The 22,779-nt window shown below is 52.3% G+C and overlaps 2 protein-coding genes across 3 annotated transcripts in view; one reads left to right on the plus strand and one right to left on the minus strand.

Moving 5' to 3' along the window:
- SLC15A3 (solute carrier family 15 member 3) lies at positions 1–14,960 on the plus strand. The gene is made up of 8 exons (XM_061166437.1): positions 1–580; positions 3,985–4,274; positions 8,069–8,216; positions 9,878–9,988; positions 10,774–10,942; positions 13,055–13,213; positions 14,029–14,184; positions 14,663–14,960. Exons 1-8 carry the CDS (start codon positions 23–25, stop codon positions 14,815–14,817), a joined length of 1,746 nt encoding a protein of 581 aa, XP_061022420.1. The 5' UTR covers positions 1–22; the 3' UTR covers positions 14,818–14,960.
- The window catches only part of TMEM132A (transmembrane protein 132A), a 13,584-nt gene continuing 5,676 nt past the window's right edge, over positions 14,872–22,779 (minus strand). For both annotated transcript variants that reach the window (XM_061166426.1, XM_061166421.1), the window contains exons 5-11: positions 21,893–22,042; positions 20,682–20,880; positions 20,454–20,597; positions 18,771–18,973; positions 17,199–17,475; positions 16,601–16,792; positions 14,872–16,175 (exon numbers count right to left, since the gene is read on the minus strand). In XM_061166426.1, the coding sequence (XP_061022409.1) occupies positions 15,114–16,175; positions 16,601–16,792; positions 17,199–17,475; positions 18,771–18,973; positions 20,454–20,597; positions 20,682–20,880; positions 21,893–22,042 (2,227 nt within the window). In that variant the 3' untranslated portion in view covers positions 14,872–15,113. The remainder of the gene's footprint in view (positions 16,176–16,600; positions 16,793–17,198; positions 17,476–18,770; positions 18,974–20,453; positions 20,598–20,681; positions 20,881–21,892; positions 22,043–22,779) is intronic.

A 22,779-nucleotide genomic window follows, 5' to 3' on the forward strand; every position in this document is an offset into this window, starting at 1 on the left:
GTCGCGCCGCAGGGGGCCCAGGATGGCCGGGACGCGCGCCCCTGGGGCGCTCTGGGCGTCGGAGGAACGCCAGCCGCTCCTGGCGCGCAGGCCGCGGGGGCCCCGTCGGTGGTGGCGGGCCGCGGCGGCCGCGGTGCTGCTGGTGGAGATGCTGGAGCGCGCCGCCTTCTTCGGCGTCACGGGCAACCTCGTGCTCTACCTGAACAGCGCCGAGCTCAACTGGGGGGGCGAGCAGGCGTCCCGTGCCGCACTTGTCTTCCTGGGCGCCTCCTACCTGCTGTCGCCCGTGGGCGGCTGGCTGGCCGACGTGTACTTGGGCCGCTACCGCGCCATCGTGCTCAGCCTGCTGCTCTACTTGGCTGCCTCGGGCCTGCTGGCCGCCACCGCCTTTCCCGACGGCCGCAGCTCCTTCTGCGGAGAAATACCCTCTGCGCACCTGGTGCCCGCCTGCCCCTCGCCCGGCTGCCAGCACCCCTCGCGCGCCACCTACTGCGCGCCCACCATCTACGCGGTGCTGCTGCTGCTCGCCCTGGCCGCCAGCTCCGTCAGGAGCAACCTCACCTCTTTTGGGGCCGACCAGGTGAGTGGCAGAGGGCCGGGGAGGGTGGGGGGAGAGGGAGGGATCTGGGAATCAGGAGGCTTTGACTGCCAGCGTGACCTCGGACAAACCACTTCCGCTCTCCGGTCCAGTTTCCTTATTTGAAAGAAGCTGGGGGGAGAGGGGGTCGGGGTTTGCTTATTTCAACAACTAAAACGACAACAATAGTGACAACCCTAGTTGGCCTTCTTTGACGATGTGTCACTTTCCGTGTTTTAATTCATTTCATCCTCTGAACTACTTACAGGGTAGGTAGTGGTATTATGCCATTTTACAGATGAGGACACTGAGGTTTCAGGACATTAACCAACCTTTCCAAGGTCTCTTGGAGAGCTGCTCAAAAGGAGGATACGGCTACCTGGACTTCAGGCCCCATCAGGAGCCCCAGATTTGCGTGTTACAGCGATCTGGGGTCTGCAAGAGGAGCAAGCCTTTTCCCGCCAGCTGTGCCAGAGGTGGAGTCAGGCCTACTTGTTCAGATCTTAGCTCTGCTGCTCAGGAACCAGCGGCACTTGGGCCAATATCCTAACTTCTGAGCCTTTTTCTGTATCCTTTTGGACAGAATATGGCACATAAAATTCAATAGATATTTGCTAACTGAATGAGTAATCACCTGATTTATTGTTGTTCAGTTGCCAAGTCATGTCTGACTCTTTGCAACCCCATGAACTGTAGCACGCCAGGCTTCCCTGACCCTCACTATCTCCCGCAGTTTGCCCATATTCACGTCCATTGAATCAGTGAAGCCATCCAACCATCTCATCCCCTGCTGCCCCCTTCTCCTCCTGCCCTCAATCTTTCCCAGCATTAGTGTCTTTTCCAATGAGTCGGTTCTTTGCATCAAGTGGCCAAAGTATTATAGCTTCAGCTTCATCATCAGTCCTTCCAATGAATATTCAAGATTGATTTCCTTTAGGATTGACTGGTTTGATCTCCTTGTAGTCCAAGGGACTCTCAAGAGTCTTCTCCGGCGCCACAGTTTAAAAGCATCAATTTTTGGATCCTCTGCCTCCTTTTGGGGCCTCTGCCTCTCACATCCGTACATGACTGCTGGAAAAATACCTAATAGCACAGCTGTATTTTGATAGTTCTACTCAGTGGGATGTTAAGACAGTAATTTTTTAAAATATGTAACATGATTTGAAAAAAATCACTTACAATGTTAATGAGAAAAAGCAGTGCACAACTGCATACAGAATATGATCACAGCCATGTGAAAAGACCAGGTGTCAACAAAAGGGAGAAACTGGGAAAAATTTTAACAGTAGTGGGAACAGGCCACTGGACTAGTTGTACTTTTTTTTTACCTAACTGTCTGTTTTAAAATGCTTTTTAATTACATGTGTTACAATCAGAAAGGGGACATTTTAGAAAGAATCATTGCATTCAGCTGTCATCCACAGTCCAGCATCCAACATAGTCTCCAGTGACCTTGCCAAGGAGTGACTCACCCAGCATGTTTGGATAGCTTTGCTGATGAGGGATTCAGTGCCCCCAGGACAGCCCTCTCCATTTCTCAGCCCCCACTGACCTTCCTTCAGACCAGGAGACCCTCAAAATCTGCCACTGGGGATCTCTCACCTTCCCTTAACTGTCCTCTTCACTGACATCCCACCCTATCCCCAGGTGTCCTTAACCTGTGCCTTGACCTCATTGACCTCCAGAGGGCCTCAGCCATCTACTGCCTCCTGTCTCTCCCACCTCTTGGTGGCGGAATTGACCTCTCAGAGGCTCTGCCACTGGGCAGCATGGACTTTGGGTGGGGCCGGGCCAGGCTGGAAGGCTGCCTGGGGGTCTGACCTGACCCCTAGGCAGTTCAGAAACACTAAAATGATTTGAGGCAGGGATGGACATGATTAGATTTGAGTTCTTTAAAATGGCTCTGGCCACAAGGTAGAGAGTGGATGGGGGTCACGAGAGTGGGCACACCAGAGCAGTGAGGGGGCTGTTGCAGAATTCAAGGGGACAGTCAGATGGGTAGGGAGGGTGGGAAGGGTTGGCATCATCTGGCAGAACAGCCATACAGAGGAGCCAAGCGTTTTAACACACTTGCTGGTTTCAGAACAGGCCATCCATCATTCTCAACAAAGTGGCTGCTCATTTTGGGAGAACTCATTTATATCCTGAATGGGCTGCCTGCTCTTCCCCTTAGAGTTGCAACTGTCATATTCATTTTACATCCAATTAATAAATGGAGTGACTGCTCATTATGGGACTTATTTGATTTTCTGCTTGAAAGTCTACAGCAAGGATTTTCAGTGAGTGGACAGGCCCTTCCCTTTTTACTGCCAAGAGGATCCCTCAACATCTCCAAAGGGATGCAGTTTTAAATGCATCTGTGTGAACTCTAATCTTACATCTGGAAAAGGAACAAAATACCTAGTTATCTTTTTCCTAGTGCAATCACAGAAGTTAAAGCTTGACAAAATCTGCTTAGCTAATGGATATATGTATCTCTGGGTAGAAGAAGAATGATGGGTTCTGAGATTTGGGGAGTTGTTGAAGGGGTGATGGGGTACAAATTTGCTTATTTAGAGGTGACTTCCAGAGCTCACTGCTTTTTCAGATTTCAGATGTCCGGGCCCTGCCCCAGACCTGCTGAGTCAGAATTTGGACCAGGATCTAGGAGCAGGACAGCTGCCAATACAGTTGATCCAAGCCAGCAGACCGGAAGTGGGCCTGGGGCTTGGTTGTCACAGATTGATCCAAACTCTGAATAAAGATTTTTCAGCCCTTCTGCCCTTGCTGGGGGGCCTGAATTTTTTTTTTTAAATCAGGCCAAAGTCTGCTCTTGGGGCTGCATCTGGGATCACTTCTGCTTTCCCTGATTATGCCAACTTTGTTTGACTGGGAGGCAAGTAGGGGTGGGGGCACAATAGAAAATGCTATTTGCATCTCCAAACTGCAGAGGAAATTTTCCATTGGACTTTTGTTCTTCCAGTAATATGCATGAATCATATTTAATACTGTGGAGCAGACCTGAGATCTTGACTGGCTTTTTTCTGATTATGAAGGTTATGCACGCCATGGTCTGCTCAAACACAAAGGGATAAATCAGCTAGAAATGAACAAAGTGGCATGAGAGACATCTGTTGTGTGCACCACTTAGTGACAATAAAAAAGCAATGTGTGTCAAGGGCATGAAGAAACAGCTGCGCCAAAATGTCCTTATCATTAACAAGTGACTCCCAAGGGAAGGGTTTATTCATTCATTCGACAAATATTATTGAGCATCTACTTAGTGATCAGGGATTAGGAAAGTGCCAGAATGCCCACCAACTGATGCAAGAAGTGTCTCTGTAGGAGGGTCATGCAGTCACAGAGAGTATGTCATGGCAGGGTGCCACCAACCCTCCTTGCTCCTCACTCTTACCACTGCCTGGCAGGTGATGGATCTTGGTCGCCATGCCAGCCGCCGCTTCTTCAATTGGTTTTACTGGAGCATCAATGTGGGTGCCATGCTGTCGTTGCTGGTGGTGGCCTTTATCCAACAGAACATCAGCTTCCTGCTGGGCTACTGCATCATCACAGGCTGTGTGGGCCTGGCCTTCTTCATCTTCCTCTTTGCCACCCCCAGCTTCATCATCAAACCGCCCACAGGCAGCCAAGTGTCCTCCATGCTCAAACTTGCTCTCCAAAACTGCTGTCCCCGACTGTGGCACCGACGCTCTTCCAGGTGAGGAGGGGACTCTGGGGGGAGGGGCCAGGTGGTCCAGTTTAAAGATACTATGGATCAGCTCCAGTGGTAGCCCTTCATGATGATGGGCAGCTAGAGCTGCCCACTATGCCTGAGGATGGTGATGGAGATGAGGGTGGTGGTAATATTGACAGTGAACTAACTGTAGAAAGTATGAGGATGTTAACAGTCTTGACAGTGATGGAAGTGATGAATATAGGGATGATGGTGTTATCAGTGACAATAACTTCTGGCAATAAATACAAACCATGGCAGCAGAGGTGGTGGTTGTGGAGATGATGGTACCAGTGAAGGCAGTTGGGACAGAATTCTACACCACCTTGATATTAAGTATAAGAAAAACTAAGAAATTAGCCAAACCAGTTTCTTTTCCCAAGGGAGGAAAACCATCCCCTCAAAAAAGAAATGCAACAAAGCAAAATGGTTATCTGAGGAGGTCCTACAAATAGCTGAGAAAAGTAGAGAAGTGAAAGGCAAAGGCAGAAAGGAAATATATACTCATCTGAATGCAGAGCTCCAAAGAATAGCAAGGAGAGTTAAGAAAGCCTTCCTAAGTGAACAAAGCAAAGAAAAAGAGGAAAACAATAGAATGGGAAAGACTAGAGAGAGATCTCTTCAAGAAAATTAGAGATACCAAGGGAACATTTCATGAAAAGATGGTTACAATAAAGGAAAGAAATGGTATGGAAGCAGAAGATATTAAGAAAAGGTGGCAAGAATACACTGAAAAACTATACAAAAAATATCTTAATGACTCAGATAACTGTGATGGTGTGATCACTCACCTAGAGCCAGACATCTTGGAGTGTGAAGTCAAGTGGGCCTTAGAAAGCATCACTTTGTTAGAAAGCAAACAAAGCTAGTGGAGGTGATGGAATTCCAGTTGAGCTATTTCAAATCCTAAAATATAATGCAGTTAAAGTGTTGCACTCAGTATGCCAGCAAATTTGGAAAACTCAGCAATGGCCACAGGACTGGAAAAGGTCAGTTTTCATTCCAATCCCAAAGAAAGGCAATGCCAAAGAATGTTCAAACTACTGCACAATTGCATTCATTTCACGTGCTAGCAAAGTACTGTTCAAAATTCTCCAAGCCAGGCTTCAACAGTACATGAAATATGAACTTTCAGATGTTCAATCTGGATTTAGAAGAGGGAGAAGAACCAGAGATCAAATTGCCAACATCTGTTGAATCATAGAAAAAGCAAGAGAATTCCAGAAAAACATCTACTTCTGCTTCATTGACTTCACTAAAGCCTTTGACTGTGTGGATCACAACAAACTGGAAAATTCTTAAAGAGATGGGAATACCAGACTATCCTACCTGCCTCCTGCGAAACCTGTATGCAGGCCAAGAAGCAACAGTTAGAACCAGACATGGAACAGACTGGTTCAAAATTAGGAAAGGAGTATATCAAGGCTATATATTGTCACCCTGCTTATTTAATTTATATGCAGAGTACATCATGCGAAATACCAGACTGGATGAAGCACAAGCTGGAATCAAGACTACTGGGAGAAATAACCTCACATATGCAGATGACACCACCATTATGACAGAAAGCAAAGAGGAACTAAAGAGCCTCTTGATGAAGGTGAAAGAGAAGCGTGGAAAAGCTGGCTTAAAACTCAACATTCAAAAAACGAACATCATGGCATCCAGTCCCATCACTTCATGTCAAATAGATGGGGAAATAATGGAAACAGTGACAGACTTTATTTTCTTGGGCTCCAAAATCACTACAGATGGTGACTACAGTCATGAAATTAAAAGACTCTTGCTTCTTGGAAGAAAAGCTATGAGCATATTAAAAAGCAGAGACGTTACTTTGCCAACAAAGATTCGTATAGTCAAACCTATGGTTTTTCCAGTAGTCTTGTAGAGATGTGAGAGTTGGACCATAAAAAAGGATGAGCACCAAAGAATTGATGCTTTTGAACTGTGGTATTGGAGAAGACTCTTGAGAGTCCCCTGGACAGCAAGGAGATCAAACCAGTCAATCCTAAAGGAAATCAACCCTGAACGTTCATTGGAAGGACTGATGCTGAAGCTGAATCTCCAATACTTTGACCACCTGATGTGAAGAGCCAACTCATTAGAAAAGACCCTGATGAAAGATAGAAGGCAGGAGGAGAAGGGGATGACAGAGGACAAGATGGTTGGATGGCAAAGCCAGCTACTCAGTGGACATGAGTCTGAGCAAACTCCGGGAGATGGTGAAGGACAGGGAAACCTGGGATGCTGTAGTCCATGGGGTTGCAAAGAGTCAGACACAACTGAGTGACTAAACAACATCAAGGGAGGAAAGTTCTGAATAATCTTGCATATGCACAATGGCTGCCTTTTGCCCCTCTCTTCCCTGAGTTTATTGACTACTTATGCTAAGCAAACCTGTCTCCAGACCGTGGACCCAGTTATAGCTCCCATCCGTGGAATCTAGACAGAAAAGGTATAGAGCATGCTTTCTCCCAACCTGGTACATTGCTATAAGGTTTTGTTGGAATGATCCATTGCTGCCTAATGAACCACCCCAGAACTTAGTGTCTTAAGCTACCACCTTTTTTGCCTCTCAAAGTCCTGTGGTTCACTGGGCTCACCTGGGTAGTTCTGCTTCTTGTGATGTCATGGGGGCTGCAGTCACATGGGGACTTGTAAGGGTTAGAACACCCAAGACAGCTCACATTCCTGGTTCACTGTTGACCTTGACTGTCAGCAAACGCACTTTGGTTCCTCTTTGTGTGGCCTCGCCCCCGGGAGGCAAGGTGTTTGGGCTAGGAAAGAAAGGAAGCATTCCAAGAGAAAATGTCCCAAAAGACAAGAAGTGGAAGCTTTGCATCCCTTGAAGGCCTTTTGGAGTTTCTGAGTCCCAGAGCATCACTTCTTCCTCATTCTGTTGGTTAACACAGTCAGTCACAGGCTTCCTCAGATTCAAGGGCAGGGCAGATAAACCCCATCCATCAGTCAAGAAGCGGCATCACAAACTGGGAGGGGAGAAGCTCATGATGGTCATCACACCACACTGGTATCTTCCCTTTGGGAGTCTCAAAGGATGAGCTGAGGCTCTTGGGTGAGAAGGGATTAGAAACTTCTCAAGACAAAGGGCAAAGGGTAAAAGCTGATCTTTCCTGCCTCCTAATAATGTTCCCCCTACCCCTACCTCTCCATTCCTTGGTCTGTAGGGAGAGGGCTCTCCTGTTGCCTGTTAAGGAGGATGGGCTTGGAGACCACACCTGGGGAACTGGAGTGTCTCAAACTGTAATGCCTCTTTCCCTGAGTCAGGGGCTTCCCTGATTCCCAGGGCAAATCAACACTATGAGCCAAAAAATCCCCCAAGACTCTGCTTGCCACAGCCTCTGGTCTTATTTCCCCTAGGACCCAAGAGGCTGAAGCTCTATGATGGAATGAGTCTTGATCACCACCTCTGCTTCAGGGATGATAGTGATCGTATTGACAGTGGCTATGCCAACACACACACACACACACACACAAAATTAATGGTGATAGCAATGAGAACTCCGTGGAGAGGATGGCTTTGGTGACTGTGGTTACTGTACTAATGATGCTGATAGGGGTGCAAATGTTGATAATGTCAGTGAAAGTGATACTGATGGTGGAGTGGAGGAGAGGAGGGCAGTGATTTCCGAGATGATGGCTGTGATAACTGGTGATAGGGGAGTGGGATTAAAGTAGGGGGTGATGGTGGATGTGGGAAGGTAGCCATGGTGGTGGTGACGGTAGCTGCCATTTAATCTGCTGCCTCTTTGGCCCCTTAGAGACCCTCCCAGTGACCAGCTGCTGCCTGACCAGAGGTTTCCACAGCCTGGCCCTTCCCGCCAAGAGGACATCGCCAACTTCCAGGTGCTGGTGAAGATCTTGCCCATCATGGTGACTTTGGTACCCTATTGGATGGTATACTTCCAGGTCAGCACCCCTGCCCTTTCAGTCTGGAGGAAATGGCTCCCTAAGCCCGTTAGTAGTCTCATCTCTCACCATAGATACTCTGGGCATGTGGAATGAGGGTGGTGTGGTTCAGTCGCTAAGTCATATCCAACTCTTACGACTCTATGGGCTATGTAACCTACCAGGCTTCTTTGTCCATGGAATTTTCCAGGCAAGAACACTGGAGTGGGTTGCCATTTCCTTCTTCAGGGGATCTTCCCGACGCAGGGCTCAAACCCCTGTCTCCTGCATTGCAGGTGGATTCTTTACCAGCTGAGCTACCAGCCCCTCCCCGCGCCCTCCCCCCATCTCCTAATGGGGGAGGGCCTCACAAAGTGAACTGCTGCCTTGTAGCAGCCAGGTGGGCCCTGATGCAAAGCTGTCCCAATAATCACATTCCCTGAGTGCACAAGCAGCTCTGGAGACGGGTCTGAGTCCCAGTGACTGAATAAATCACCCCATCCCTCCCAGCCTCAGTTTCTCATGTTAGACTAGAGGCTCAGACAACTCTGAAGCATTCTATTCTCCGACTTGGCAACGAAGGCCCAGAAAAGGTGGGTCAGTTATCTGAGACCCTACAGCAAGTCTGAGACAAGCTCAGCACCTCCAGTGCTTTGCAACAGAAGTTCCCAACCCTGGCTCTGCCTCAGAATCCCCTGCACAGTTTTTTAAAAATATACAGATTCCCAGGTCTCACCCCCAGATTCATGAAAGAGAATTGCCAGGGGAGTCTCTAGTGTAATAAACTTCTCAGATGGTGCTAACTCTTAGCGAGGTTTGAGAACCACTGCTTCCTCCCGCCCCGCAAAGTGTGTGGGTGTGTGGAGGGTGGGCAACTAACCCCAACCTCTAAGCCCTAGGCCCTAAAGTCATTGCCTCCCACATCTGCTTTGTAGGAATCTTGTTTCGAGATGCAGAAGATGGGGGTCGTTCAGGGTCAGCCTGCTACTTGGAGACAGCACAGAGGCAGAAGCTGTCTGTGATGGGACGTGTGTGTCCATGGCTGATCCCCAGTCACACCAGTTGTTAGAACACTGACATCCTTCCATACCAGTCAGCAAACAACTGCTGCCTTGGTCAGCACAAGGGACCTCTGCTGCCCCCTGGCCCTTCTGCGGGATTCTCTTGGATTCCCCCTCCCTCACAGAGCAACTAACAGGGTAACACCTGGGATGACAGGGCCCCCTGGAGTCTGCTCCTGCCGCTATGTCCAGGGACACTCTGGTGGATCAGTGGCTACGCATCCCCAATTGTGTCAACCTGTGTGACTCAGCTTGGCTTCAGTGTCAGATAAGAGCTCCCCATGGGGCCAGCCATGTCATTATCTTCCCCATGTCAACAAACATTTATCCACGAGTACTCTATGCTGGCCCTGGAGACATGAACATGAGCCAGACCAGCTGGGACCCTCGCTCTGGAGCAAAGCTGGGCACGTAGCCCTCAGGCCTGGGAGCAGAGTGACGGAAGCTCCCCAGGAGCGAGGAGGGTGGTGCGGTCTCTTCTCCCTGAGACTAGGAAAGGGGACAGCTGCCTGGCCGCCCTGTACTACTGCAGAGGAATGCCTGACTTGGAGCTGGGAGCGTCCTGGGGTGGAGGTAAGGTGGCCAGCTCTGTTCCAGCCTCATCTCTAGTTCTCTCGGCAGATGCAGTCCACGTACGTCCTACAAGGTCTTCACCTCCAAATCCCGAACATATTCCCCAACTGCCCTACCAACAAATCCAAGGATCTGAGAGTCCAGAGCTGTGTCTACAAGGTGAGAGACACATGTGCGTTCAGCCCTAATCTCAGGCCAGGCTGGGGGCTTCCTCTGAGAAAAAGAATACTGAAGCAGCCTCCACACTCCTGTCTCCCAGTGGCAGAGCATCCTTGGGATATAGAAAATGCATCTGGAGGTCCAGGCATCCTGCCGTAAAGCTCAGCTACATACAAGACATCTGGCCAGCTTCACTCTACCGCTGCTCTGAAGTGGGCCTCACTGCCAGTTTGCACCAGACTCTCAGATCAGACACACTTGGGGCATTCTTATCTCTTCCTCATTTGCTCCCTCTCTGGAACCCCAGATACTCAGATCTCTGCCTTGCACCAGGACTTTCCAAACCAGGTCCTTGCCACCGCAGAGACTCTTAAAATCAAACTGGCAGATAAATGACATATTGGGTGGGCAAAAAGTTCGTTCAAGTTTTTCTGTAACACCTTATGAAAGAACTTCAATGAACATTTTGGCTAACTGAATATTTGCTATTAAACCTCACTCCTTGCCCATGGCAGACATCACTAATCAATCTCGACATTCTTTCATGCTGAGCCCATGAACGTTCCAGGCAGCCACAGCCAATTGATAGAAGTTAAAGGATGCTGTTTGCCCTCCCTGATCTAATCCGTCCCCTAGTTGCACAGCTGAGAAGTGTGCATTCAGGGGAGGGGAACAGACTGACTCCGGGTCACGCAGGGACAATCTGGATGGAGTCCAGGTCTGCCGACTCTGGTCCAGAGCTCCTTCTGCTCCGCTCACCTGCCCCTCTTGGTTTCTTCTTGCAGATCCCAGAAGCCTGGCTGCTCCTGGCCAATGTCGTGGTGTTGCTGATTCTGGTGCCTGTAAAGGACCACCTGCTTGACCCTTTACTGCTGCGCTGCAAGCTGCTTCCCTCTGCTCTGCAGAAGATGGCACTGGGGATGTTCTTTGGTTTCACCTCGGTCATTGTGGCAGGTGCAGTGTGGGGCCTGGGGGAGTGGGATGGCCTTTGTCTGGGGCTGGAGGGAGGCTGGCTCCCCCAGGGGCTGATTATGGAGCTGTGGGTCTGGGCCAAGTACACCCTCCACCTGTAGGTGCCAGTCTTGGCTTCTGGAAGATGTGAGCTGAAAGAGACTCTCCTCCTTGAGTCCAGCCTCCTCTCATTTTTGACAGATAAGGAAGCTCAGGTCAAGAGAGGAAAAAAGATTTTCCCCAGTGGGATGTAAGCTCCCTGAAGGCAGGGAATTTTTTTTCTTTTTCTTTTTTTATTCACTGCTATGAATAATGAGGGCTTCCCTGGTGGCTCAGATGGTAAAGAATCTGCCTGCAATGTGGGAGACCCAGGTTTGATCCCTGGGTCAGGAAGATACCCTGGAGAAGGGCATGGCAACCCACTCCAGTATTCTTGCCTAGAGAATCCCATGGACAGAGGAGCCTGGCAGGTTACAGTCCATGGGGCCGCAAAGACTCGGACACACTTTGTCGAGCAACTGGACAACAACATGAATAATGAACATAGATATTCAATAAGTGTGTAGAATGTGTTTTCCAAAGACACACAGCTGTTCAGTGGTTGGGGGACTTTTTTTCAAAAAGTATTTACTATTTATTCTTTTCCTTCTTCCATTTCAAAAGGATTTGAAGCTGCGAAGCCACTTACAAGAAAGGGCTCTGATAAAAGAAGCTTTGCATGCTACTGCACTGACCTTAGCCCTTTCACTTTGTGACATAATGATCCTGAAGTTTCTTAGTGTCTCTGAACTTCATCTTTAAAAAGGAGAGAGTAATTCATTCAGACACTATGCAGGGCCTGGGCTCTGCCCTCATGGAATGTGGTCTAACAGGAGTGTTGTGAGGATTAAATAAGATGAAATCAGTAAATCACTCAGCACCATGCCTGGATCATAAGTAGGAGCCAAAGGAATTAAAGCTCAGTAAACAGTATTGTGTTTGTTAACTGAGGATGAAAGGATGAAAACCAAAGTAGATTGTTTTTCAGCTAGGTACTTTGGTAAATTTTGTCCTATATCACCCTCACAAGAATCCTGGGATTTTTATTCCTGCGTGCGTGCTCACTCAGTCATGTCCAACTCTTTGCGACCCCATGGACTGTAGACTGCCAGGCTTCTCTGTCTATGGGATTCTCTAGATAAGAATACTGGAGTGGGTAGCCAATACCTTCCCCAGGGGATCTTCCCGACCCAGGGATCGAACCCAAGTTTTCTGCATTGCAGGTGAATTCATTACCACTGAACTTCTTGCATAAAAGTACTGGGTCTCAGAGAGGTTAAGTGATTGGCCCAAGGTCACACAACTAACCAGTGGCAGGGCCATGACTGGAACCCAAGTCACTTAATTACATAAACAGTGTTCGTTCCATGAGAGCACAGCTGTCTCCTAAGCAATGAAGGGAGAGAAAATAAACTTGAAAGCCAGGTTAGAAATGCTACTGTAATACTTGATGCTGCAGCAGAGGAGTCATGTGATATCATGGGAATGGACCAGCTTTGAAACCAGACACACTGAGGCACAAGGACGGCCCCAACTACTTATCAGCTTTGTGACTTGGGGCTGATTGCTTAAAGTTCTCTTTCTCATTTACAAGAATGCATACTAGGTGTCTCACCCATAACAGGCTCTCAATTAATAAGAGCTGTTACTCTTATTGAGTGCAAAATCTAGTTCTGAGCTTCCTAGCAGTCAAGGCAAAAAGGGAATAGTTGGAGGGCCAGTATTAATTTCCTTACCTGATGCCTGGTCAATCACTAGCTACTTAGTGAATACCCACTACCTGCCAAGGTCTGTCATGGGCAAAGCTGCCTAAAGGCTTCCCAGGTGGTGCTAGTGGTAAAGAACCTGCCTGCCAATGCAGGAGACATAAGAGACATGGGTTTGATCCCTGATTTGGGAAGATTCCCTGGGGAAGGGCATGGCAGCCCACTCCAGGATTCTTGCCTGGAGAATCCCATGGACAGGGGAGCCTGGTGGGCTGCAGTCCATGGGGTCGCAAAGAGTTGGACATGACTGAAGAGATTAGCACAAGCTGCCCACAGTGGATCTGACTGTATACCTTCTCTCTGCCACCAGGAATCCTGGAGATGAAGCGTTTAGAATACATCAATCACAACCAGACAGTGTCCCAGCAGATTGGGCGGGACACGTACTACGCAGCACCACTGTCCATCTGGTGGCAGACCCCTCAGTACATGCTCATCGGGATCAGTGAGATTTTTGCCAGCATTGCAGGTACCCTGGACCCCTCCCCTGCTCTTGCACAGGTGATGGGCTCTGCGTGGTGGTGCCTTGAAGTCAGAGGTTTCATGGGATCAGCCTCTAGAGCTTGTCTTCATGGAGGCAGGCAGGGTCTTCTGAGCAGGGCTGCAGTCACCCAGTGGGGACTTGTCAGCACTAATCCCAGTGGGGATTAGAGGTGAATAAGACACTTCCCATACCAATTTCCCCCCAGCCCCCCTGGTGCCATGTTCCCCACCCTCTGTGTCTTTGTACTTGCTGTCCCCTCTACCTGCCTATTTCACAGATTGGATGTGAACTCCCGTTTCTCCTTCAGTCTAAGGGGACTTAGACTTCCCCTCCCAGTCTGACTGCCGTCTCCTCCACGAGGCCCTCTCCAAGGCCCCTGGGCAGACGGGGGTCCTCTCTGCCCTCCCTTTGTTCATGTGGCCCAGAGCAGAGGGAACAGGGGCAGGGACAGACTTTGGGAAGAGACTTCTGAGGTTGAATCAAAATGATGTGGTGATGATGTGAAAGCTGGGCAGAGAGGGTGGGGGAGAGAGAGGGTGAAGACCGGGCTGGCTCAGCGGTGCCATCATTGAAGTGGGAGACCCAGGAGGAAGGGGCAGAGGGGAGACAGCAGCGTGGGAGCAGTCAGGAGGACATGTCCAGGGAAGATGAGCCAGGCAGAGGCAAGGGGCCATCTGGGGGAGGCCAGGAGAGAGGCTTGGTGGGGGCGGGGTGGGGGCTGTGGCCCAGCAGACTGGGGCCTGAGCCTATTCTCTGCTCCTCCTCCAGCCCCTTGGATAATCCTTCCTCCCTCTCTGCAGGCCTGGAGTTTGCATACTCAGAGGCCCCACGCTCCATGCAGGGTGCTATGATGGGCATCTTCTTCTGCCTGTCCGGGGTGGGCTCGCTACTGGGCTCCAGCCTGGTGGGACTACTGTCACTGCCGGGGGGCTGGCTGTACTCCCCGGAGGATAATGGTGAGTCTGGGGGGCTCCCCGGGAGTGGGACATGGTTGGAAGGAGGCTTAGAAAGGGGGTGTCAACTGCTAAGTGCTTTGACCCCAGGCAGAAGGAAGTGGCACGTTAGACTCAGGAGAACGGGGTTGGAGCCCAAACCTAGCTCATCGCCCACAGCGTGGCCTCCCCTCCTTGGGCCTCCATGACCCTAACTAGCCAAAAGGAGTCTATGAACTCAGCAGACCTCCAAGGCGCCTTCCTGCTTCTGGAACCCTGCCATTCTGGTTAAGGGTCACCTTTCTTGGTCTGTTTTAAGTCCCTGAAAGAACAGCCAGCTAACAGGACATTGTAGACACCACAGGAAACACCCAGGGCAGCCTAGTGCTGGAGGACCATCTGCCCAGTGTGCTCAGATCCCAGCCACTGCCCACTGTGACTTCAGCTGCCAGCTCCAGGACAGCCCCACCCTGACCCAAACGCCAACCCCTCCTTTCTCCAGGGAACATCAACAAATACCGAATGGACCTCTACTTCTTCCTGCTGGCCGGCATTCAGGCTGCCGCAGCCCTGCTGTTCATCATAATCACTGGTCGCTATGAGAAGGCGGCCAAGGGCCCAGCCCCCCAAAGCTGTCCCAGGAGGGACAGTGGCTGAACAGAGCCCCATCCCCCACAGCCGCCTCTCTTCCCCCAACACAGACAGCGGCAGTACCCGGCTGGTGTCCTCAGTTTAATTCTGTACCGGACGTTAGGATGAAATGGTTCTCATAAATAAGGGCCACGAGCCCTTCCTCACGACCACGGTCCATGACAAGGGGCAGGGCAGAGGGGGCCTGGGTGGGAGTCCCGGCGAGGGACCAGGCAGGGACTCAGATCAACAAGCACCAGAGGATGAGCGGGAGGCTGCCCGGGCTGAAGGCCCACGGCGCCGGGCCAGGCAGGCGGGGAGGGTCAGGAGCTGCCCCGGATCCGCTCCATGTAGCTGCGCAGCTCCTCGGGGTCCTTCAGCCCCATGTCCTCACACACCCAGCGGATGTCCTCCTCGCCCGCCACCAGGATGGACTGCACGGCCGGAGCCCCCACCAGCTCCTCAGGCAGCTGGGCCGGGGGCGCTGGCGCAAACGTCACAAACTCCACGCGCTTCCTCCGCCCCCCGGCTTCCTTCCTGGCCAGGGTGCCCGAGGAGCTGGTGGTGCCCCCAGCAGGGGCCTGGGCCTGGCCCTGGGCCAGGGTCAGGGCCTCCCCTCCTCCCCCACTCTCGCAAGGGCAGCCCCCCTCCCCCTTGGGCGGGCCAGGGGACTGCCGGTCCAGCTGGCGACTCAGTTCCTCCTGGTCGGTGCCCAGCCAGACCCAGTTGTGGGGCTGGGGGGAGGCAGGGTCAGCAGCACCGTCGGGAGGCTCCTTGCGCTGGTAGCGCAGCACGAAGACCACGCCATTGACCAGGAAGATGAGGATGGCCAGACAGAAGATGCCCAGCAGGGCATACATGCCCAGCTCTAGCTCGGTGACCCGCTGAGGGGCGGGGACCATCTCCTCCTCTCCCTCCTCCTCCTCCTCCTCCCTAGCTTCTGCCTCCTCCTTCCTGGCCTCTTCCTCTGTCTGCTCGAACTTACCCCTCACATCCCCACTGCCCCCCATGCTGCCTGCTGCCCGCCGTCCTCCACCCACGCTGGCCTCTGGAGCTGGCGACGAGCTCTGAGCTGGGCTGGATGGGAGGGCAGGGGCTGGGGTGGGAGCAGGGGGCCGCCCTAGCCAGGCTGTGCCAGAGGCCAGGGGCACACGGTGGCGGCCGCGGCGGCAGGGCTCCGGGGGGTGCAGAGCCACGTGCAAGGGCAGCCCCTCGGCACCCGCCCCACTCACCACCACCCGGAGATGGGCACCCTGCTCCTCAGCTGGCAGCACGGCACCGGGCTCCTCGGCTGAGACGGACAGTCCCAGGTCATGGTGGTCGTAGAGCTCGGCCGGGGCCAGGGTGTGGTCAGAGAAGGACAGCCACAGGGAGAGGGCCACCTCCTGTGGGGCACACAGACACGGGCAGAGACATGCGAGGGCACGCACGCATGCACACAGAGACCACTCCCACGGGACACAGGCCACACGGAGGAGGAGAAGAGACCAGAGAGAAAACAGACACAGGCAGAGAGGGACAAGACACAGGGAGAGAGGGGACATGCGTCAATCACCTGTCTGCTACTCGGCCCCGGGGTCTGAGTCATCGGGAGGGTCCTCAGTTAGAGCCCTCTAATAACCTCCCACTGCCATACTCCAGCCAGTCACTGCATGATCACCGCCAGCTGCAGAGAGCTCACTACCTTACAGGGAGTCAGTCCTCATCCTGAAAACCCTAAGGTGAAGGGTGGAGGTACCTCCCATCCCTCTGGTTAGCAACCCCCAGCTAGAGATGTCGACCTCAACCCCCTGACCCCGCAGCGTGTCACCTGCTTTGGGGCGGGAAGGGCGGACTGCGCCCAGCACGTGGCTGTGACCTCCCCGGGGTGGGCAGTGCCCCGGCTTAGGGCCAGTGAGATGCCCATCACCGGCTGCACCCGCAGCTCCAGCACGGAGACCTTGTCATCTGTCACAGCCAGCGCCTGCTCCCCGAGGATGGAGTCAGACAATGGGGAGCGCACCTGAGGGTGAGAGGGAGTTGGAAGTGGGGGAGAAGTATCATTCACAGTCACATCTTCTCTATTTGAAGAACCCAGCACCCCTACAGAGGGATCTGGTTTATGAGCTAGGCAGCTTTCCCACCTTCTGCACCCAAACCACACACCCTATATATACTTGGACCACAATCCCACTCCTAAGGGACAGTTCCCTCCTCTCTCAAGACCTAGGCCCCAAACACCCAACCCCTGCCCTTCATACTTTGAGGACTTCGCCCCCATTACACGGCCGCCCTATTCCGACCCAGTCCCCCGTCCCCCGGGCTCAAACTTCCCCAGGTGCACCCTGGGCCATTCCGACACTCTTTGTACCTGCCCATTAATATTCTGGGAGTCACCTCCATACGCCCTTTCCGGGGCGTCTACTCACCTCGATGGAGGTGACACCGGGCTCCCGGCCCACCAGGACCCGGCCTCCCTCCAGCGAGGCTACGCGCGGGTCTTGCACACGGGCGTGCGGCGCCACGAGGTGGGACACGTCCAGCAGCCAGTCCGGGCCGAGCAGATGGGTGAGGCTGCGGCCGCCGTCCAGCGGATGGGCAGCGAAGGGGACGAGGAAGCGCACGCCGGCGCGCTGGTACTGCAGGCGGCAGCCGCGGGCTCGCCGCTCCGCCTCCTCGACACCCGCGGCCTCTGGCTCCAGCGCCCTGAGGGGAGGGGCGACCCGGGGGAGGGGCGTCGGCGCGGGCCCCGCCCACGAGAGGCCCCGCCTCCAGGTGGGGGGGGGCATGTTATCCAAGCCCCGCCCACAGTCGCGCCTCAGTGATCTGGTCCTTCCACCTGCTGGCGCCGCGCCCCTGTCCCCTCTGGCTCCTAATTGGAACTCTTTGACTATGCTTGAGGCGAGGGGAAACAGTGACAGACTTTATTTTGGGGGGCTCCAAACCACTGCATTTGGTGACTGCAGCCATGAAATTAAAAGATGCTTACTCCTTGGAAGAAAAGTTATGACCAACCTAGAAGGCATATTAAAAAGCAGAGACATTACTTTGCCAGTAAAGGTCCGTCTAGTCAAGGCTATGGTTTTCCAGTAGTCAGGTATGGATATAAGAGTTGGACCATAAAGAAAGCTGAGCGCGGAAAAATTGATGCTTTTGAAGTGTGGTGTTGGAGAAGACTCTTGAGAGTCCCTTGGACTGCAAGGAGATCCAATCAGTCCATCCTAAAGGAAATCAGTCCTGAATATTCACTGGAAGGACTGATGTTGAAGCTGAAACTCCAATACTTTGGCCACCTGATGTGAAGGACTGACTCATTTGAAAAGACCCTGATGCTGGGAAAGATTGAAAGCCAGAGGAGAAGGGGACAACAGAGGATCAGATGGTTGGATGGCATCACCGACTCAATGGACATGAGTTTGAGTAAACCCCAGGAATTGGTGATGGACAGGGAGGTCTGGCGTGCTGCAGTCCATAGGATTGCAAAGAGTGGGACACGACTGAGCAACTGAACTGAACTGAGGTGAGGGGATGCTCTGTTATTGAAGGAGACCTACGAGTGCTCCATCTCTGGAGGGCCTGGGAGGACAGATTCCTGAGGCCTGAGGCCCCCTCACCCTTGGGCTCTGGGGGGATCCCCTCAATAGTTATTGAGCTAGGAGCTATCTTGAGGACACAGCAGAGAACAGAATAGAGAAAGCCCTCTCCTTTGAGGGGAGAGGTGCGGAGGGGGATAGTCAGACCACAAACAAGATTAACCTGATCATGCGGTATGTTAGAAGTGATATGAACTATTAGTGGCAGGGAAGGAGGAGAGGAGTGGACGTCAGCAGTTACAAACAGCAGTCAGAGACTGTGTGAAGGGTAGGCAGGGGCAGAAGGAACCGCAGACCACAGGGCAGTTTTTCACACTTCAATTCGGGTGGTATCCCGCCCCCCTCCCCGCACGCTCAGTTCCAGAGGGACTTCACCAAAGCCATCAGCTTCCCCAGGGCTCCACTCACCCTTCCGCTGGGCCAGGTACCCTCCAGCCTCGGACCTGCTCGAGGGTGGTGTCAGTCACTTCGATGCGCAGGGGCAGCAGTGGGGCCCACACGGTCATCCGCAGCGAGGCCCGCAGCCGGCGCCACCAGAAATCCACCCGCACCCCCCGAGCGCCCCGGCTCTCCTTGCCGGACACAAACACAGCGTCACAGGCCTCGGACACCTGTGGAAGGGCAGAGGGCAGGGGACAGGTGCAGACCAGAGAGTATTCCTGACTCCTGCCCCGTAAGAAAGGGTAAGGCTGAAATTCATTCTGTGTTCCACTATAAGGTATGGCTTCCCTGAGATTTTCCCATGCAGCCAAGATCCATTGCCCAGGGAGGTACTGCCCTTCCCTGAGTTTACCTGGAGCTGTTGGGGAAACTGGCTTTTTGCATACAACAAAATCTTTCCCCCAGCAGGTAAGGGTTTGAATGCACAAGTTTGGCTCCTCATTAGTGCTTAGGTGGACAAAGGCTGAGGGCAAGGCAGGTCTATCCATCCAAGGACTCTCAGGTAGGAATCACTTACATAATGCTACCTGGCACAGGTAGCAAAGGACACCTTCACTCAGGCAGCCAGGATTTAGGAAGTAAAGCCTCTGGGCTTCCCCCTCTTAGAACTTTGATTGGAGAACATTGCCCTGCTGTTTTTTTTAACCTCACAGATTATTTCAAGGCTCAAATAATGATAGTTGTCATTATTTTATCATTCTACAACAGAGGATGAGATGGTTGGATGGCATCACTGATTCAATGGACATGAGTGAGTGAACTCTGGGAGATAGTGAAGGACAGGGAAGCCCAGTATGCTACAGTCCATGAGGTTGCAGAGAGTCGGACACGACTGAGTGACTGAACAACAACAAATGTAACAGTAGTAGCTGCTGGTGTTTCAGCCCCTGCTTTACTGAATACAGTCTTAGGGTGCCTTTTTTTTTTTTCTTTTTTGATGTGGACCATTTTAAAGTCTTTATTGAATTTGTTATAGTCCTGCTTGTGTTTTATATTTTGGTTTTTGGCTGGGAGGCATGTGGGATCTCCCTGACCAGGGATCAAACCCACACCCCCTGCATTGGAAAGAGAAGTCTTAACCACTGGGCAGCCAGGGAAGTCCCTCTTAGAGTGCTTTTAATTCTTACAACATCCCTAAAATATATTTTCATTTTAAAGCTTAGGAAACGGAGGCTCAGAGTGGTTGAGACTTGCCCACAGTCACACAGTTAGTTGATAACAAAGATGGGTTTCAAACGAAACCTTTCCCACTGTAAAGTACATGCTCTTAACCCTCCCATGTCAGTTCATCTGCCAATGCAGTAATGAATGGGAAAATGCCTGAATTGGGGGCTTTGGGGTGGTACAGCTCCCACTTGACTCTGGAGAGATTTGGTGGGACCAAAGCTGTGGTTCCCCTCGTGAGGTCACTGATATCAAGAAGAAGCTGCTCTCTGGGACTCCCTTGGTGGTCCAGTGGTTAACACTCCATGCTGCTGATGCAGGGGCCACAGGTTCAGTTCCTGGTCAGGGAACTAAGATCCCACATGCCGTGCAGCATGGCCAAAAGATTGAAAAAAAGAAAAAGAAGCTGTTCTCTTGGGGACCTGATTGGGGAAGGAGGAACTCTGTGTGTGCATCAAGCAGGTACAGCTCCCACGTGCCACTCACCTGCAGGACCTGTGTGTTGGCCGACTCGCAGCCGATGTGTTCCGTCACCTCCACCAGAGCTCCGCCACTGTCCACGGTGACAAGGCGCACAGGGACCCGCCGCGGCACTCCAGTCAACGGCGCCGTGTTCACGAGCTCCTCAGCCTGGGGGTGCAGGAGAAGCTCAGCCCCAAGCTCTCCACTTCACCTGCCCCCCAGCCTGGCTGGGAAAAGCTGCGGACCCCTTACCTTGGCCAGTGGGACGAGGGCTCTTATGTCCCGCTCCGACACCAGGATCTCCCACACCATTTTGTCCTTCTCTGCTTCGGGGGCCTGGCCTGGGTACTCTAGCTGCCAGGTGACAGGGCGAGTGACCGCCACACCCCCACTAGTGCCATTCTCCACCAAAAAGTCCACCCACAGGAACTCGGACAGTTCAAGGGGGCTGCTGGCCAGAAGAGAGAGAATCTGAGTGCTTGCTAGCAGTCAGGCGTTGTCATGAGCACTTCCTGTCTTGGTGAGGTCGGTCCTATGATTATCCCCATTTTACAGATGAGGAAACTGAGGTACAGAGGTTATATAACTTGCCCAAGGTCATGCAGTAAAAAGTGGCAGAGCTGGGATGAAACCCAAGCATCCTGGCTCCAGAGTCCCAGTATCCACTTAAGATCCAAGTAGCCACTTTACCAACCCCTGGGAGGCTTGCTAACTTCTGCCTTCCACAGCCATCAGGGTGGCATAAAACACCAAGGAGGAAGATTCGCTTCCGAGTCCCAGGACTGGCACTCAACCCCTGAATTATAAAGAACCTCACAGCTTCCTTTGATCAAGCGCCTACTATGTGCCAGAAACTGGCCTAGAAAAGTGCTGTGTGGTACCTTATTTTTATAGACTATAAGGGGTGCATCGTGATGTCCATTTCACAGGTGAGGAAACAGAGGCTGGGGTGGGAATGGGGGAGGTGGGCTTCACCAGCTTGCCTAAGATATTTATCCATAAAGTGTCAGAACTAGAATTCAAACAGGGGCTACAAAGTCCAAGGCCTTGACCCAGATGCAGAGCATAAGTAAGAAGTGTTTATAAGTGTTTAAGAACTGCAGCTGGGCTTTTGGGGAAATATTAACAGCCTGGAAAAATGGACGCATGTGGTGGGAGTCGGAGGTGGGGTAGTGGCTGTGAGAGTTGTGACTGGGTGGCCAGGACAGGTTGATGTCATCTGGAATAAGACTCACAGACACTGTACCTGGCATGTGCCAAAAGATGGATAAATAGTAGCTGAGTGAAGGAAAGATATCTCTTTTGTGCTGCTTCCTTGAAGGAGACTGCTCTTGTGCCGGACTACATGCAAATACGAGGGGGCTGCATGGAAGCCTCCTCCCCTCCAGCCCCATAAATCTGCCCACTTGCACTCTAGGACCATCCCTCCCCCACACGACCCCTCGTGGGAAGAAAGTACCCACCTGGAGTTTGGCTCCACTGGCCTGACTCGATGGCAGGTTATGAGAGTGGTGTGGTGCTTGGAGCCCTTGAAGCGGTCCAGCTTGGCAGTCCAGAGGGTGGGCTGGGCTAGGCGGGCAGCCATCACGTGCAGCCCCTTCTTTACCTTGATCCTGGGGGAGGGGACATAGGTACAGTTTGTCGCGGGTGGGGTGGTGTGTGCTGAAGTGTGGGCTGGATTGGAGCAGAAAGATAAGGAGCTCTGGTCTGAATCTTCTCCCCACCACCCTCCAACCCAGGGGGACCCCATCTCAATGCAGGTCCTGCCTATCACACAGCTCTCCTCATTCACAGAGCACTTATGACTCCCCACAGTCCACAAGGTCAAGTCTTAGACTGGCATCTGAGGCCCTCTAAGGTTGGTCGGTCCAGTTTCTTCTTCGGTTGTGACATCTCTCCATGGCACCTTTAGCTTCAGCTGCTCCCAAAGTACACATCCACCATGCCCCTTCCCGCCTCTCCGCCTTTGCTCAGGCTGTGCTTTCAGCCTGATCTGCCCTTCCTTCCTTCCTTTCTTTTTTAAATAAAATATTTATTTATTTAGGCTGCACTGGGTCTTAGTTGGGTTCCCCTGGTGGCTCAAAGGGTAAAGAATCCACCTGCAATGCAGGAGACCTGGGTTCTATCCCTAGGTTGGGAAGATCCCCTGGTGGAGGGCATGGCAACCCACTCCAGTATTCTTGCCTGAAGAATCCCCATGGACAGAGGAGCCTGGCGGGCTATATAGTCCATGGGGTTGCAAAGAGTTGGACATGACTGAGTGACTAAGCACAGCACAGCAGGGTCTTGGTTGTAGCATGCAGGATCTTTGATCTTCATTGCGGCATGTGGAATCTTTAATTTCAGCCTG

Source organism: Dama dama, chromosome 2 (genome assembly GCF_033118175.1).
Source record: "Dama dama isolate Ldn47 chromosome 2, ASM3311817v1, whole genome shotgun sequence".
Lineage (NCBI taxonomy): Eukaryota > Metazoa > Chordata > Mammalia > Artiodactyla > Cervidae > Dama > Dama dama.